This window comes from Odontesthes bonariensis, chromosome 24, assembly GCF_027942865.1.
Source record: "Odontesthes bonariensis isolate fOdoBon6 chromosome 24, fOdoBon6.hap1, whole genome shotgun sequence".
Classification (NCBI taxonomy): Eukaryota; Metazoa; Chordata; class Actinopteri; order Atheriniformes; family Atherinopsidae; genus Odontesthes; species Odontesthes bonariensis.
This window is the reverse complement of record NC_134529.1, coordinates 20,020,287-20,036,725: the sequence shown is the minus strand read 5'-3', so window position 1 is coordinate 20,036,725 and position 16,439 is coordinate 20,020,287. Positions and strand designations below refer to the sequence as shown.

At 44.9% G+C, this 16,439-nt stretch overlaps 1 protein-coding gene across 2 annotated transcripts in view; it reads left to right on the top strand.

Moving 5' to 3' along the window:
• atad2b (ATPase family AAA domain containing 2B) overlaps nt 1-16,439 on the top strand; it is a 70,480-nt gene that overhangs the window by 1,645 nt on the left and 52,396 nt on the right. Inside the window, exons 2-19 of one of the 2 annotated variants that reach the window (XM_075459452.1) lie at nt 109-272; nt 471-502; nt 599-746; nt 1,772-1,871; nt 1,950-2,076; nt 2,521-2,664; nt 2,768-2,843; nt 3,006-3,107; nt 3,299-3,410; nt 3,553-3,668; nt 4,663-4,837; nt 5,113-5,201; nt 6,252-6,411; nt 7,174-7,264; nt 7,418-7,729; nt 8,335-8,485; nt 9,107-9,293; nt 9,436-9,621. In XM_075459452.1, coding sequence (XP_075315567.1) covers nt 109-272; nt 471-502; nt 599-746; nt 1,772-1,871; nt 1,950-2,076; nt 2,521-2,664; nt 2,768-2,843; nt 3,006-3,107; nt 3,299-3,410; nt 3,553-3,668; nt 4,663-4,837; nt 5,113-5,201; nt 6,252-6,411; nt 7,174-7,264; nt 7,418-7,729; nt 8,335-8,485; nt 9,107-9,293; nt 9,436-9,621 — 2,472 coding nt within the window. Of the gene's footprint in view, nt 1-105; nt 273-470; nt 503-598; nt 747-1,771; nt 1,872-1,949; nt 2,077-2,520; nt 2,665-2,767; nt 2,844-3,005; nt 3,108-3,298; nt 3,411-3,552; nt 3,669-4,662; nt 4,838-5,112; nt 5,202-6,251; nt 6,412-7,173; nt 7,265-7,417; nt 7,730-8,334; nt 8,486-9,106; nt 9,294-9,435; nt 9,622-16,439 lie in introns of both variants that reach the window. The other variant, XM_075459451.1, reaches the window with a different exon arrangement.

Here is a 16,439-nt window from a genome sequence, read left to right as displayed (position 1 = left end):
TCTCCTTGGTGTTTTCTTTCATCAGTCTATTGTACACTCTGGTTGATTGTCAGTCTTGGACTCTCTTCTTCCTCTTTTTGAAATGTTTTGCGGTTTGTCCGACAGAAGGAACCCAGCAGTGATGTGAGCAGTCCCAGCAGCCCACGGTTGGCACCCCCTTCCAAACGGACGCGGCGGCAGACGGCCTCTGAGCCAAGCTCCAGTGACACTTCCCCATCTCCGCAGGCTAAGAACCAGAGGGTCAGCTGGGATATTCCCACCTACCGCACCAGGTCAGCTGTTTGTTCTTGTTTTTTTCATTACTGGAGTATTTGGCAGATTGACATATACTTTTTCCCATCTTATGTGCTATAAGCGGTTGGAAAAGAAAGTTTCAGTGTGAGCTCCTGAAATACAGCGCTCATATTTGACTCATATTTGTTCTCTGCACAGACTTCAGACTGAATTTCATTCTGTTTCTCCGTTTCTAGGCTATCCTCCCGCATAATGCAAAATGGTCACGGTAATGCCATTCTCTTTCATTTGTCCCATTCTTAAATCGGGTACATTTTGGAAGAGGGCTCTAAAAGAAATGTTTTATCCGTTCTTTATGCCGCAGCCCATATGAATCACCGGAGTGAGGAGAGCGGAGGCGGGGATCACTCCCGTATGAACGGCCACGTGGAGCTGAAGAGAAGCTGCCGGGTGAAGAAGAGCCAGTTTGAACACCTCAATCAGAGCCTGCTGTTTGACCAGCTGGTCAACAGGTAGCTGGCACTCGTACCCCTGAGCACGTTTCCATGACACTAGGACAAACCAGACTTCTAAAAATCCGACCAAAATCACACAAAAACGAGCTTCTTGAAACTGGACAAACACGCATGCACACAATGCGCCTCTGTTCCTTGGCTTTTAATACCTCGTAGGCTGTTGATTTTATGTTCACAGATATTTTATTTAAGGTGGGGTGGACAGTATTTATTTATTATGTTTTATTGTATTTATTTTATTGTACAGCACTTTGGAAACCTTTGTGTTTATTTAAACTGTGCTTTATAAATAAAGTGGATTGGATTGGATTGAATGCGGTTGGGGATTGAATCACTCCTGTATATGTAGGCTAAGCTAGACTCAAATGGGCAAGGCTGGTCCGCAAATGTTCCAAAGGTCCGTACTGTTTTCAGCTCTCTGCGTCAAACAGTAAAGCATAAGTGTGTAAATTCTTGATATATATATGAGAATATTTGATAGATCCGTCAGAAATTGTTATTAGAAATCACCCCATTCGGGGTGGTCGGTGGCGTAGTGGGTTGAGCAGACGCCCCATGTACAAGAGGCTCTAGTCCTCGCTGCAGCTGGCCCCGGTTCGAGTCCCGCATCGGATGGCCCTGTGCTGCGTGTTGTTCCCCCTCTCTCTGCCCCCTGCTTCCTGTCTCTCTGAACTTTCCTATCCATTAAAGCCAGAAAAGCCACAAAAAAATCTTTAAAAAGAAATCACCCCATTCAGACTGCGGGTCCTCTTGCAGTTGCTCAAAGTGTTTCCAGACTGCCGCTCTGATCTGATAAAATCCTTATCACGGCCCAAACGAGCTGTATTAGTCCCTTGACAACTCAGCATGTAACCGTGATGACTGACACCTTCTATAACACGAGATTCCATACAGTAGAGATGCGGGACAGCCCAGCAAAGTGTCTGTGATACTGCACTGAAGGCACAGTTGATCACATCTTTTACACGTGTTTTTGTCAAGGTGCTGTCAGTGGGTGACTCCTTGTGTTCTGTTGTGCGCAGCACCGCTGAGGCTGTTCTCCAGGAGATGGACAACATCACCAGCATCAGGCAGAACCGAGAAGTGGAGCGACTTCGCATGTGGACCGGCGAAACCGAGGAGGTGAGCGCAGTGGGATCCCCACCGTCTTGACACTGTAGGGTGAACACGAGCGATGGCATTACGCTTCTCTTCTTTCAGGAAAACATGGACATGTATTCCAGGGTGAAGCGGAGGAAATCCATGCGTCGGAGCACTTTCAACATGCCCGCGCACCACAAAGTCATGAGCAAGACGGACGAGGAAGAGGAGGAGGAAGGGACAGAAGGTGCATTTTTGAATACAGTAGTTGCAAATTGCGGGAGCAAAGGACGTAAGAAAACTCGAGTTGGTGTTTCACCTTTTAAAGGTTCAGTGCGAAGGATGTGGTGACATCTAGTGGCACGAATTATTAACTGCAACAAACGGAATACATGTATCCAAATTGTGATAGTTGCAAAAAAAGCAATCGGCTCGCTTTAAAGCAGTAGTTTTAGTTTGTCCCTTCTGGGTTACTGTAATTGCAGCTGTTTAATTCTTAATTTAATTAATCTCAGTTTAACTGAATCAATCGGGAGATTTAAAAAAAAAAAAAAAGAAAAAAAGATTTATTTATTTAGTTTTTGTTTGTTTGTTTGTTTATATTTCGTGTACTTGTGTATATCTTAAAAAAAAACCGCATGCTAGGATTCGTATTCGAAGTTTGAAAAAAAAAAAAGTCACTTTTTGACAGAATCTCACGGAGAGGAAGAGGAGGAGGATGCAGAAGATGAAGATGACGAAGGGGATGAAGCGGAAGAGCCGGGAGAGGAAAACGACAGGCCGTACAACCTCAGGCAGCGCAAGACAGTGCAGAGATACGAGGCACCACCAATCGGTAATGAGCGTCTTTTACTCATTTTAGTAAAATATTAGTCGGTTTGTGTTGGTAGCGTGTGCGTGCGTGTGTGCATCCACTCACTTTGTGTTTGCTTTTTCAGAGCCTGTGAACAGAAAACAGAGCAACCCCTCACTTTTTGACACCCACAGATCCCCAGCGAGAAGAAGCCATATAAGGTGGGCAGAGATTTGTGGAACCTCAGATCCGAAGACGAACATTTAACGCTCTTGTTAGCGCTATTGTTTTTCGAAGGGATGAACCCTGAATGGGAACGGTGATGTGACGCAGCATTGAATCCAGTTTTTTTTGCACACCTTTTTTTTTTTTTCTTTCCCCAGAGTGAAGAAACACGCCATTCACAGCAGCGACACCACCTCATCCTCTGACGAAGAGCGGTTCGAGCGGAGAAAAAGCAAGAGCATGACCCGGGCCAGGAACAGGTGTCTGCTGCTGCTTTCTCTTTTATCTTCTTTTCATCTTCCTCTGCTCTAACGTCCTGTAGCCGCAGCTTTGGCTTTTGTTTTATCCTCTTGTGTTTCAAAGCCGGTTCAGTTTTTACATGAACCGTTTTTTTTTTTTTTTTTAACCTTTCAGATTTAGTTACTCACTACAGATGGATTTGTTTCAACAGGTGTTTGCCTATAAACTTGACAGCTGAGGACCTGGCCAGCGGCGTGCTGCGTGACAGAGTGAAAGTGGGTGCAAGCTTGGCTGACGTGGACCCCATGAACCTCGACAATTCAGTGAGTTGAAATATGAATAAAAAGTAGCACGATGTGTTTAATTAAACTGCTTTTTGGAAGGAGCTCTTTATTGATACTTAGCAGTGATTTGCACTACCAAACAGACACTTCCTGTCTTATGATGCGCGTGTGTCCTCTGTAGGTGAGATTTGACAGCGTGGGCGGCCTCGGTAATCACATTCAGTCCCTGAAGGAGATGGTGGTGTTCCCTCTGCTCTATCCTGAGATCTTTGAGAGATTCAAGATTCAGCCTCCCAGGTGAGAATAACTCGCAGTGTTTGTGCTGGAGATATTCTATTTGATGTTGTTTATGTGATGATGTGAAGAAGTTGAATCACTAAAGGAGTCAGTAGTTGGCGGAGAGGTTGGCGAAGGCTGGACGAAGCATAAAAAGCATTTGCTTTTTCTTTTAAAATACATTTTTTTTTAACACTTTGACATAAATGATTGATAAACAACAGGTTTGAATATCTTAAAGGGATAGTTCGCCTCTTTTGACATGAAGCTGTATGACATCCCATATTAGCAATATCATTTATTAAGTTTGACTTACCCCCTGCTGCGTCCTGTGAGCCGAGTTCCAGCCTCGTTTTGGCGTTGATGAAGGCAGTCCGGCTAGTTGGCTGTGGTTTAAAAAAATTAAGCGTTTTGCTTCTCAAAACAATTTCGTTCAAAAGAGTAATACATTTGCATCACAAAATCGTTCATCCAGAAAAAGTCAGACCTCACAATTGCTTGGCACTATTTTTGCCTCCCTTTATATCATTGCGTTCAGCCACCTGCCAACAGCCGCACCTGTTACGGTGTTTACTGCTCGGAAGCAGGGCGCTGCTCAGTCTGCACTTCGGTCTGCACGGTCTACACAGCACGCAGTGATACGAAGGGAGAGAAAATAGCGCCAAGCGAAGTGAGGTCTGACTTTTTCCTGCACAACGATTTTGTGATGCAAATGTATTACTCTTTTGAACGCATATTGTTTTGAGAAGCAAACGCTTTATTTTTTTAAGCCCCAGCCAACTACCTTCGTCAATGCCAAAACGAGGCTGGAACTCGGCTCACAGGACGCAGCAGGGAGTAAGAAAATGTTCATAAATGATATTGCTAGTATGGGATGTCATACAGCTTCATGTCAAAAGAGGCGAACTATCCCTTTAAGCACACGAAGAGTTGGCCTTCGGCGGGTCTCATTTTTCCGTCCTTTCCCTTTTTCTTAATTTATTTTTTATTTATTTGTAATTTATTTGTTTTATAGAGGATGTTTGTTCTACGGGCCGCCAGGGACGGGAAAGACCCTGGTCGCGCGGGCGCTCGCCAACGAGTGCAGTCAGGGAGAGAGGAAGGTTTCCTTCTTCATGAGGAAAGGAGCCGACTGCCTCAGCAAGTGGGTCGGAGAATCGGAACGGCAGCTACGCCTGCTCTTTGACCAGGTGAGGCGCCCGCTCTGCTCTTACAGAAATGATCGTTGGAAGGCGGCTTCTGGTCAATAACCGCACGGCAACGGCTTCAGTCACTTAAGCTGAATCGGCCGCGTTGACAGAAGTGGAACATTTCAGTTTTTGCTTTTCTTGTGTGCCGAATGTGGTAACTAATGGTTTTCTAAAACTTTAATTGTTTAGAAAACATACTATTGCAAAATAGGTAAAAAGAAAGAAGTGAAATCCAGCCACAGTTTAACATGGGTCTTGTCTGTGCCCTTGATCAGGCTTATCTGATGAGGCCATCCATTATTTTCTTTGACGAGATTGATGGCTTGGCTCCTGTTCGCTCCAGCAGGCAAGACCAGATACACAGGTAAGGCTCACATGGCTGCAATCCTCGTATCAAAGATGGAACATCTGTTTCGTATTGATCTTCATATTTTAAACACGCTGCCGATGCCTTAAACAATCCATTGGCAAATTGCGCTCTTAATCCATTTGGCTGTAAACAGCGTCCGCACCAGATGGATTATGTGTCACATCTCTGCTTTCATCTAAATAAGAATGGCGGTTGTCAAGAATTTAATTAGAAGAAGATTTTAAGCCTCTAAGGCTTCAGTAAAGCTTAGCTTTTTAAACACGTTGAGTTGGCAGCTATAAGAACAAAATGGAATAAGAAAACCTTTGTCACACTACTATCTGAATAAAGTACCGAATGGGATGGATTTGCAACTTGTTTTTATGGTAATTGGCAGGTCCAGATGTGCGGTCTTAAATAGTTTTTACTAAGTTTGCCAATAGGTGGTGCAGGCTGACACTGCTGGCAGGGCAGATTTGATTGGAAATGACACGGGCTGTTACACTCGAGCCCCTTGTTTGTTTATTTATTTGGGGTCGGACAGGAGCGGTGGCGGAAATCGAAAGCGTTTCACTTCTGATTCCGAATGTTTTTCATGAGCAGCGGTTGAGGGCGAACGCAAACACGGTTTTGAAGTTGATACTTGCCACACGATTGCTGTTAAGTAATGTTTGTTTAGGGTTAAATTGTGGCTTTAAGAATCTGGATCATAGTTTATTCAAAACATGTAAAGTGTGTGTGTGTGTGTGTGTGTGTGTGTTTTATAGATGATCTCCTGTATCTGCCAAGCTGGGTGAATACATTCATGGCACTATAGTCAACCGCTGATATTTTTGTCTCGCCCTGTTTAGTATTCATGTTGGATAGACCCTGTCTGTGTACGGTTTGCAGAAATAAGACCTTGTTTATTTGGGCTGTACTGACTTGTTAGTCTTGTCTGTGTTCTAATCGTGTTACTCTTATGGGTGTGTGTGTAGTTTTTGTAATTTGGCATCATTTTGGATATAAGCTTTGATGCAGCCGAATGGTAAACGCCATGTCTTCCATTCTGTCCCATCCGGTCAGTTCTATTGTGTCCACGCTGCTGGCCTTGATGGATGGCTTGGACAGTCGTGGGGAGATAGTTGTCATTGGTGCTACAAACAGACTTGACTCTATCGACCCGGCACTCAGGAGGCCTGGACGCTTTGACCGGGAGTTTCTGTTCAGCCTGCCCGACAAGAAGGTAAGACTGAGAGAAACCTCAGTGTTGTGACCGGCTCGTCGTCATCAGTTCCACTGTTGTTTGTCATATTTGGAAAATCCTTTTAGATTGGCTTTTCATCTTAGGAAAGAATAAAATGTAATCTTATTTCCCAATTGATTACAAATGGTTGCAGGCTTAGCCTAGGTATTGATGCCCAACTGAATCTGCGTCTCATTTGGCTACCACCAGACTGCAGTTCTGATCCAGTTAGCGAGAGGCAAAACGGGCGCCATTTAGGTTTCAAGAAAATGAAGAGACGCATTCAGACTGTGTGTATAGATGATCTGATGGCTTTAATCTTGCATGGCTGTTTTTTATGCGGTGCATAAAACAGTATTATACATAGATAAATGCTACACTGAATCAGATTAGCAGCTCAGTGTAGGTGACTCTTCCCCATGGAGCCTGTCTAATGGGACTTCTGTATTGTTTGTTCACACAGTGAGATCATTAGTAATCAAGAGCTAATCTGCAGACCACTGCTGGCTGCTTACCAGTGAGCTGACTGAGCATCTGGCTCTCTCGCAAATAGTTTACAGACCTTCAACCTCTGCTGCGTGAACCCTTCCCCAGACAAATTGTCTGCGAGGAACCGGTTTTGTTCGGCATCCTACAATTCGTGTGATGTTTTAATTGTGTTTTAACTATGGCGTGCTTTCCTGCTTGTGTTTGTTGTATCCGATGTAAAATTTTGCTCTCTAATCAGCAAATTCTGCCTTTATCTCTTTTTCTTGCTTAAAGGCCAGAAAGCACATTTTGGAGATTCACACGCGGGACTGGAATCCCAAACTGTCTGAGCCATTTGTAGATGAACTGGCAGAAAAATGTGTCGGTAAGAGCCACGCGAGTAAAAAAAATGTGTTGCGCTTCCTGTCGGAACACCCCGTGTCAGTGTGAACCCGTGGAACTACGGAGGGAGCATCTTGTGTGATCTGCCAGAAACAAAATAACCGACTCAACATTGATTTATCTCCCATTCTCTTAGGCTACTGTGGTGCTGACATCAAAGCACTTTGCACAGAGGCAGCCTTGATGGCGTTGCGTCGCCGCTACCCCCAGATCTATGGCAGCAGTGTCAAACTAAAGCTGGACGTCACCTCCATCGTCCTGGGGCCTAGCGACTTCGGCAAGGCAATGAAGACAATTGTCCCAGCCTCCCAGAGGGCTCTGGCCCCCCCGGGTCGAGCCCTTTCCCCAGCCCTCAGGCCCCTGTTGGCCAGCTCATTCTCCTTGGTGCTGAAAACTCTGCTCCGAGTCTTCCCTCACGCTTATTGTACTGACAGGGACAACACACAAGGTAACCATCTGCAACCCAAGTACTTCTAGATTCAGATGACTGATGAGTTTCCCTGCTGTTGATTGCTGCTCTTCCCTCTTCCCCGTCATGCCACCCATCTCACTTGTTAGTTTGTTTTCCTGTCGGCAGTTTGTAGTATTTGATTAGCTGTACTTCTTTTCCCAAACTTATTACAATTACCCTCATACGCTAGATCATACAGTATCTAGGGGTGGTAGCAGGCTCATCATCCTGTGAACGCTACAACAACTCAGCTCCCACTCCAGTCCGCAGAGGAGCGTTTACAGCTGATTAGACTTAATGGAGCATTTCACCAGCAGGAGGTCGCTCTCAGAAGTTGTATTTCTCGCACCCGAATAATGACATAAATTCCTGGGGAACTGCATCCCTTTTTAAATGGACATTAAATTTGTCTACCAAGTCTCCTTTTTTTTCTTCTTTTTTTTTTTTTTTAATCCTTATTTTTGTTTTAAATGGCCTTATTAATGTCAGCGATGGGTCTCCTTTCGGATCGAAACTTTGTGGAAGCCAACTTTTGCATCCATTTGCCGCCTCTGCATTGACTAACACATTGTCATACGTGGTGTTCCTCTCTGTGATGACAGGCGGTGACAATCATCTGCTCGAAGAGGACTTGTACAGCGATGATGACAATGAGGATGGCTTTGCCTCCATTTATGAAGTCCAGCCTGCTGCATCCCCAAAGAATCGACTCTCCTCTTCTGCAATGCACAGACCCTTCCTTCATTTCTCCTCGTGAGTTTAGATGTTTTTTTTTTTGTTTTTTTTTTGTGAGTGCAAGCTCTTCTGGAAGAAAAATGGAACCCGTGTATACTTGTGATTAAAAGGCAGCTTGACGCGGTAGAAGTTGTCGGTTATGTTCTAACTCTAATGATCCTTTGCCATTTTGCCCAATCGTCTTGGCGTGTGGCTCATTTTTTTCAGAATTTCTGTTTTAAGTGCGTTACTTGACTGCAGGGTTGCTTTTATTACAGTTGTTAGAAAAGAATTGCTGCTCAGGAGAGGGAAAAGTCTGTGTTCAGAGTACAGTTTGCATTTTGTTCTTTAAGTGTTTCACGCTGGCAGAAAATGCTTTTGCAAAGAATTACAAATTTGTGCTGATTAACAATTACTGAGCTCTCAGGCCCGTCATTAGATGCATGTTAGATATGCGTTGCTAATGGAACGCACGCAGGGCTGTCGTAATAACAACTGAAGCTTTGCCGCAAGTCATCAAAACGGAAAACGAAACGATGGAACTGCAGCTGCGATGCGAGTTTGAGTGACGGGGGCGGGCGGGGTGGCGGGGGCTGCTGCTGTTTTGTGTTAATGAGGTGGTCGATCGTGCACCAACTGTGAACTCCCGTCTGCTCGTAGCTCTGCCCTCCAGCAGCCCACATCATACCGGCCTCGTCTGCTGCTGGCAGGGGCTCCAGGCTCAGGACAGAGCTCCCACTTGGCCCCCGCCTTGCTGCACCACCTGGACAAGCTGCCAGTGCACCGCCTGGACTTGCCCACTCTGTACTCCGTCAGCGCCAAGACGCCGGAGGAGTCCTGTGCTCAGGTAAAAAAACGCCCCCAATGCGCTGCAAAGAAGTGCGGAATGTGCACATTTCGAAGCTTTGACTGTAAGCAACTCTGCTGCGGAACTTTTTCATCGCCCAGGCATAAGCACCCTTTCAGACCTTGACCCGCTGTGTTTGTAGGTTTTCCGCGAGGCCCGCCGGAGCACGCCCAGCGTGGTGTACATGCCACATGTCTCAGAGTGGTGGGACACGGTGAGTGACACGGTGAAGAGCACCTTCCTCACCCTGCTGCACGATGTGCCCTCTTTCAGCCCCATCCTCATCCTCGCCACTGCTGAGACTCAGTACGCCAAGCTGTCAGATGAGGTACCGTACTGTTTGTTTATCCACACACACACACCTCTACTAACCTTTTCAGTCTTACCGGGAGGTCTTTTTTGGAACTTTATGATGCTTTTGATGTGTACTTGTATCTGTTTTGTGAGAGTGAAGGTTGTTTTGTTTTTTGTCTTTTAAACTAGGGATGCAAATTAATCGATTAATTCATTAATCATTAGTTGATTGACCTTATCGATCGATTAACAATTAACTGATGAGCGGCTTTTTTCCTGAGAATGTAAATTTCTCACGATATCAATAGTGTCTTTACCATAAAAAGCAAAATATTGCTTATTTACTGAATAAAAATGCATGTTATTTTGCACAATTGATGTTTTATTGTACCAGTTAGGATACTGTGCAGATAATGGCATTTATGTAGTTTTAACAAAAGATTACAATGTTCAATTAGTCGACAATTAATTTAATTTAGTCGAGTAAATTCTTATCGACAATTAATCGATAGCCGATTAAACGTTTACATCCCTATTTTAAACCCGATGCCTATGATATGGAGGCATATATCTAGGCATTGTGAAATTGTTGTCCTTGTTTTTGTGCTGGAATGCCAGCGCTGTCAGGGTGTCACGACATGTCACGATCACTAAGGTCATCTGCCCCTCACAGAGTTGTGTTTTTCCCCTTTAATGTACTCTGGCTTCGTCTTTTTTTCTTTGTCATTTATCCAGCCGCCCACTTTTCTCCCCGGGTATGCGGACCCCCGCCCTTTCATCCATCCTTTTGGCTTTGTTATTATCCCTCTGAAAGCCAAAAAAAAAAAAGAAGGCCAGATCACCCGTTGTGGGGTTAGGCTGCACAGAAAGGATTGGGTTAGAGGAAGTGGAAATGAGGGCAAAGAGGGAGGATCGGAGGGGGAAAAACAGACACCAAAACAGGGAGCAGGTTCCTTTGTCAGGCAACAGAAGAAGTTTAATTAGGTCCAGATGCTGGGGGCCTCGTGGTTGACCCCAGGCCACGCGCAGTATTGATATGCCTGTGCTAACCGTAGGCTTTCTTTTCCTTAATCCGTTTCTGTCTCTGTGGAAGTGTGTGCCCAGCGTTTTGGCAAGGCCTTTACCGTGGCTTTACTCCAAAGCAAGTTGGGCTCAAGGGATGATTCTTTCAGTTTTTGGCTCATTACAGCTGAGGCACCTAGGCTGCTGCCCCCACAGTGGCCTAACCTCTCAATTAACCCCGCAGTTGTTGCTTCACAGCTCTTCGCTTTATTCCTCGAATCTATTTAAATTTTTTTTCTTGACATTTTTTTTCTTCCATCTTTGTTTTGCACTAAAACCCTTTTCTTTTGTTAAGCCCCGTTGTTTGCTTGGAAGGTCCCTGCAGTTCTCTGCATTGCATTAAGGATGTTTGTTTTTAAAAAAAAAAAAAAATATATATATATATATATATATATATATATATACCTGACTCTAGGAAGTCGATTCATGTGCTAAAAGTAGTTCTACTTTGCACACATGTACAACACCCTGTCCTAAGTCAGATTACTCTTTATTACTTGTTAGCTGACCGTCAGAAGCTGTATTTATCGATCGGACTTGCAGTTTTGCTTTCTTCTGATTAACTCGTCTAAGTGGAACCGAAGGCATTTAACATGAAACGGCAGAAAGGAAAAAAAAAAAAGAAAAGAAAGAAAATCCCATCCAAGCTGCGCTCAGGTCAACACAGAACCAGCAGGGGGCTATCAAGGCTGTCCTCAGGCTATGTTGAAGTTTTCCTTTGTTCTTCTCCGCTTAATTGACTTGTGCGGCGGCTTTGTTGTGGGTTTTCATTAGTGTAATGAGTGTTATGTGGAGCAGCTCTTCGGGATGGTTCTCACCTGGTTGCACACTACGCCGGTCCGGTGAAAGCGGTGATATTTAAAGGCTGGACCGAAATGTCATTTGTGTCCTTGTGCGACGGGCGGAGAGGACAGAAGCACACAGAGCAATCGACCACAAATTCCTCCCACGACTGCGTCTGTGGACATTTTCGCAATTAAAGATAAAATCAGACATTTGTAATTTAAGCTGCAGTGGGCTGTGTTATTGACCTGGCACCGTTAGATGTTAGTGATCGGCCTCTTTTTCGATTCTTCCAGTTTTCTTTTGGACGAAAGGAGCATGCTGCTCAACAGCTAACTGTCTGTAAACCGCAACAGAAAACACTTGGGGTTCAGGGTCCATTCCATACAGGCAGTGTAAATGAAATGCTCCGTGATTAGAATATTAACAAGCAACTTGACTAATCTAAATAAGTTTAGTCCCCCATACATCTAGGACTATACATCTCATGATGTTGTTGATTTACAGTCGGCACAGATTTGACGGCACCTGTCGGTATCGATGGAGGACGTGAGTAACTTAAAGGCGTATGGTTCTGCGTTGGGAAAGCAAACACTGGTGGCAGTCTTGTGGTAAATGGACTGGACTTAAGGAGCCCTTTTCTAGTCTAGTTAAAATGCTTTTACGCTGCAAGCCAAATTAGCGCACACACACACACACACACACACACACACAGTACGTCTTAGCAGATACAACATTGCAGGCTACACTGCTTTCTCTGTCACACACATTCATACGCATCGGAGACAACGAGGGGTTCAGTGTCTTGCCCAGGGACACTTCGACATGTGGACCTTTTGAAGTCTTCTTTGAAGGATTTTCCGTCAATCTTGCGTATTTTAAGTTGAACTTTGATATCCAGTGTGGCGATTAGAAAATTGTTTATGTATTTGTCAGACGCTTTTTAGGTAGTACCTTTCATGCAGGAGATTTGAAAGCAAAGTCCCTGGCTGTGACTTGGCTGTAAAAAGTTGTGAAAGAACGAGCGGGTAGCGACACGGTGTACATCTCCGTGCACACATCGCACAGCTCGCCCTTCTCTCTCGTCTGTAAACAAATTCTGTGAGCTGCAGGCTGGCTGAGAATTTCTCCCAGGGTTCTAGCTAGCGCAAACTTGCGTCACGGCCCGCTACGCTATAATTTTGGATCGCTACGCTTATTTTGGACCGCTACGCTTATTTTCAATACAGTGTAACGGCATTTTGTCTGTATTTATTTGTACAATAACGCCAGATCAATGCCATTTTCACCTTTCTGACAAACTTGACACATTTTTCGCGATGGCAGCCAAGAAAGGTTGCGCTGCCTGTCAGTACAACCACAGACAAAACTGTAGCTCTAGGCAGAGGCACTCCGCGTCCGCGGCTCCTAGAATCTCTGGTAAGAGTGCTCCGTAGCCATGGTTACTCACACACGCCGAAGCGCACACGTAAGGGGATTCGGCAGAAATCATGTTAGAATAGCTGTAGCCTATTTTAACCCGTCCCTATTTGAAGTAAGCAAAAACGGTCAAGGTTGCTGTGCTTTTTCAAAGCTTCTTACATACAATATTTGATGAGCTGATCAGGTTATCATTTAAGCTGAACGTGCAGTTGACTTGGCGCTCGAGAAAAGAACAGAAAACAGTCCTCTCCACGAAAGATGATGGAATAAAGCAACCACAAATGCTCTGTCTCTTTCTCTGTCCTACTTGTTGTCATACCTAGGCTTTACCCTACTGTTTTTACCTCTGTCAAGGAGGTTATGTTTTTGGTTGCGTTGGTTTGTCTGTCTGTCTGTTTGTTTGTCTGTCATCAGGATAACTGAAAAGTGTGTAACTTTAATAAACATTTTTTTTAATCTCTATTCCTGGTTATGTCTAAGTTTTAATGTCTTCTGACAAGGTCCGTTATGAAGGTAACACAACGCCAAAAGCAAAGATGGGAACATCTCCCATTAAGACTTTATTGGATACCCCTAGAATGGCCAATTTTTACCTTAAATTTCCAAAATCTCCGCATCGCGGAAGGGTGGGGTCAACCCCCATTCCGCACCATCGCCCCCACGCTTGGTCGCTTCGCTCCCTCGCCTACACCACTACGCTATGATTTCATCCTAGCTAGACCCTGTCTCCTCATTGTTGAAGCCTCCCGTTGGACAAACTGTCACTCCTTCTGCTGAGAGGGGGTCACCAGAACATCTCCGTGACTGTGAGCACTTGTTTTTTTTTTTCCCTCTCGGTGCCTCGTCTCCGTTAGTGTTTAGCGGCAGTGCATTCAGCTGACCGTACCACAGTGAGTTGCACATGTAAACTCGCACTCCCGAGGGTTGTTTTACATGTGAAATCAACCAGCCACAAACCTTTGTTTCGTCCTTTCACGTTTGATTTGGTAGAAGTTTTTGGGAAGGGGGTTGGCTTTGTTTTATTGTTGTAATGAGATTAGTGAGCTCTCAAAACAGAAGAGAAGGAAATCTCTCTTTTGTTCTATGATATAATAGTTGTCATTATTATTGTCCACATTCATAGCAAATACAGATCTGTAATGTATATTGCCACCCTGTAAATAAGTATAGGTTGCTCTTTTAGAGTCCTGGTCATTATTCAGTAGTCCTCGAAGCTTTGCTGGTAGGTTGTTGGTGGAGTATTAGTCTTCACTGTCCTTTAGTAAAGACGGGACTGGAGTCAACGCTGCTCTTTGCAGGTAAAGCGATTGATACGCCGCTTTGGGCTTTTCCTCTTGTTTGTTTTTGGCTGAGATTCTGCTGCCCACTCATAGGTATTCCGAGGTTGTACAGCATGCTGGACTTTTGACAATAGTTGAGTATATTTCCGTCTGGCCAGATGGCAGCAGTGGCTCGCTTGGCAACAGTTATTGACAAAACATAGGCTACCGCATACTTCCATACTGCATACTCATCGATCAGACAGTATGCAGAGCGTTTACCCACAATGCATTTCGCTCCTGCCCGAGCCGAAATCAGCTGGCCTGAAGCGGATTTCGCTTAAGCTTTAAACTCTGTAAACTTTAGCAACATTTGAAACATTTTCAGGTGAGAAAGTAGTCGTTTAGATCCCCAACGTGTTGAAAATCTGACAAAATACCAGCTATTTACAATTTTGTTCCGACTAATTCGGCGCTACTAAAGCTAGCCGTAGTGAGCAACGCACTTCCGGTTATTTTCACAAAAATAAAATACCCGTTGCCTTTTATCATAGGGAAAGCCATTACGATACAATTGGTTCTTTTATTTCGAAAACAGGAAGTGAACCTACCCTCGTTGTCGCTAACTTGAAACTGCCGTTTTGACAGGAAATGACGATCGGCGACGTTATGTTGCATCTTGGGTAGTTTGAGTATGAGTAGTAACCTCATGATGCATACCCAACATTTCGGCGAATCTAGTGTGCATCCGGGAACTTCTCGCATACTAAAACTCGCATATAAACTCAAAAAGTTAGTAGGAGTAGTAGGAGAAGTATGTGGTTTCGATCACAGCCAGAGTCGAGGTGTTTCTGAGATCTACTTTCTGAGAATGGTTGCGGTGTGCTCAAGGATTTTGTAATCCTAGGCGAACGCAAACTCCCCAGCAGAACTGCAGCTGGCGGTTATCTGCGTGACTCTCTGGAAGTCTGGAGTCGAAACGACGTCTTCAAGTTGCAGTTTTTCCAAATATGGTCATTTAGGTCTGTTGAATAGAAATGCTAGTTTTATTGCGTAATTGTAAAGCGTCGTAATGCTGCAATCAATAGCCGCTTTCGGGCAGAGCCGTTCTAAGAACGCAGTTATCAGAACTGTCCTACTCGAATTTCGTTCTGATAACTGTCCTTCCCCAGCGGAACTGTTTCAGTCTGCATTCCCACATAAGTCGGGACCAGGTCAGGACTGATGCGCCGCGCGGAGCCGTCTGCGTCAGTGATGTGTTACGTTAGCCGTTTAGCGCTACATTCAACAACAAAACAAAACAAAACCCGGTAAAAGTAAGGAGAGAAGAAAAAACACCACAAAGAAGCTAATATGGAGAGCGGGGAGGTCATCGTGTTCATGGTCTGCATGATGGTGATATTAATCATGGACGATCACATCGGGCGTCTAACATCGAAGCTGGAAGAGCACACAGAGAGAGTCAGGAGACGAAGGATCGAGCGCAGGCCATACTTTTTCATTTCATGAAGTAAGGAAGGAGAGCAGAGCGCCGCATACAAAGGAGACAACGTGTAAGTTTAACTTATTAAACACGCGCCGGTTGCGTCCGTGTCGTATGGGTAAACATTTCAGCCGTGACAGTATGACATGGGGCGTAGTTACCGACCACCAAACACCTCCGTCAGATGCGTTCTATAGAACCCAGAAAAGACCCGACCTCGGAGAAGGAGCTGAAAGGGTTATAGGAACTGAGGGAGATGACCCCGAGTTCCTGTAAGTCCGAATGCGGGAGAAAACGGCCCCGCGGATTAAAAGGTTATTAGAACTGCCAAAGGTTCGTACAGTCTGAAAGCGGCTAATGGCCCTTTAAATGATTTGGCCATCTGATGGTCTTGTTTTACTCTCTAGTACAGAGAACACGGTGACAGCTGCCGTCTCAGCTCCAAACCTCAGCGGGGAACGGGCAGCATCCCTCCAAAGCCAAACCGACACTACAGGCTCGGGTCCAGCTCCATGGCTTCCCTCCCTCACTTAGCAGCTGTTCGTTCTGCTTAGACGGGCATTCTTTTTGTACGGAAGACCAATAAAAATGGAAATTGCTTGATCATGAGACTGTGAGAGCGACGTATCTGTAATTGGAGAGAAATGCGGTGTCCTGTTTTTTTTCTTGAGCACGGAGGACGGATGCTCGAGGCATCACAGGTGCACAGAAACTGCATGTGGAGGGAGAACGTTCACTCTGCCGATTTACTATAAAGATGTGACCGTTAATGCATCGGGAGTTAAAACCAGTTGCAGCTTATAGATTGGAATTGGGGGCAGCTTCACGTGTTTTCCAGCCAGA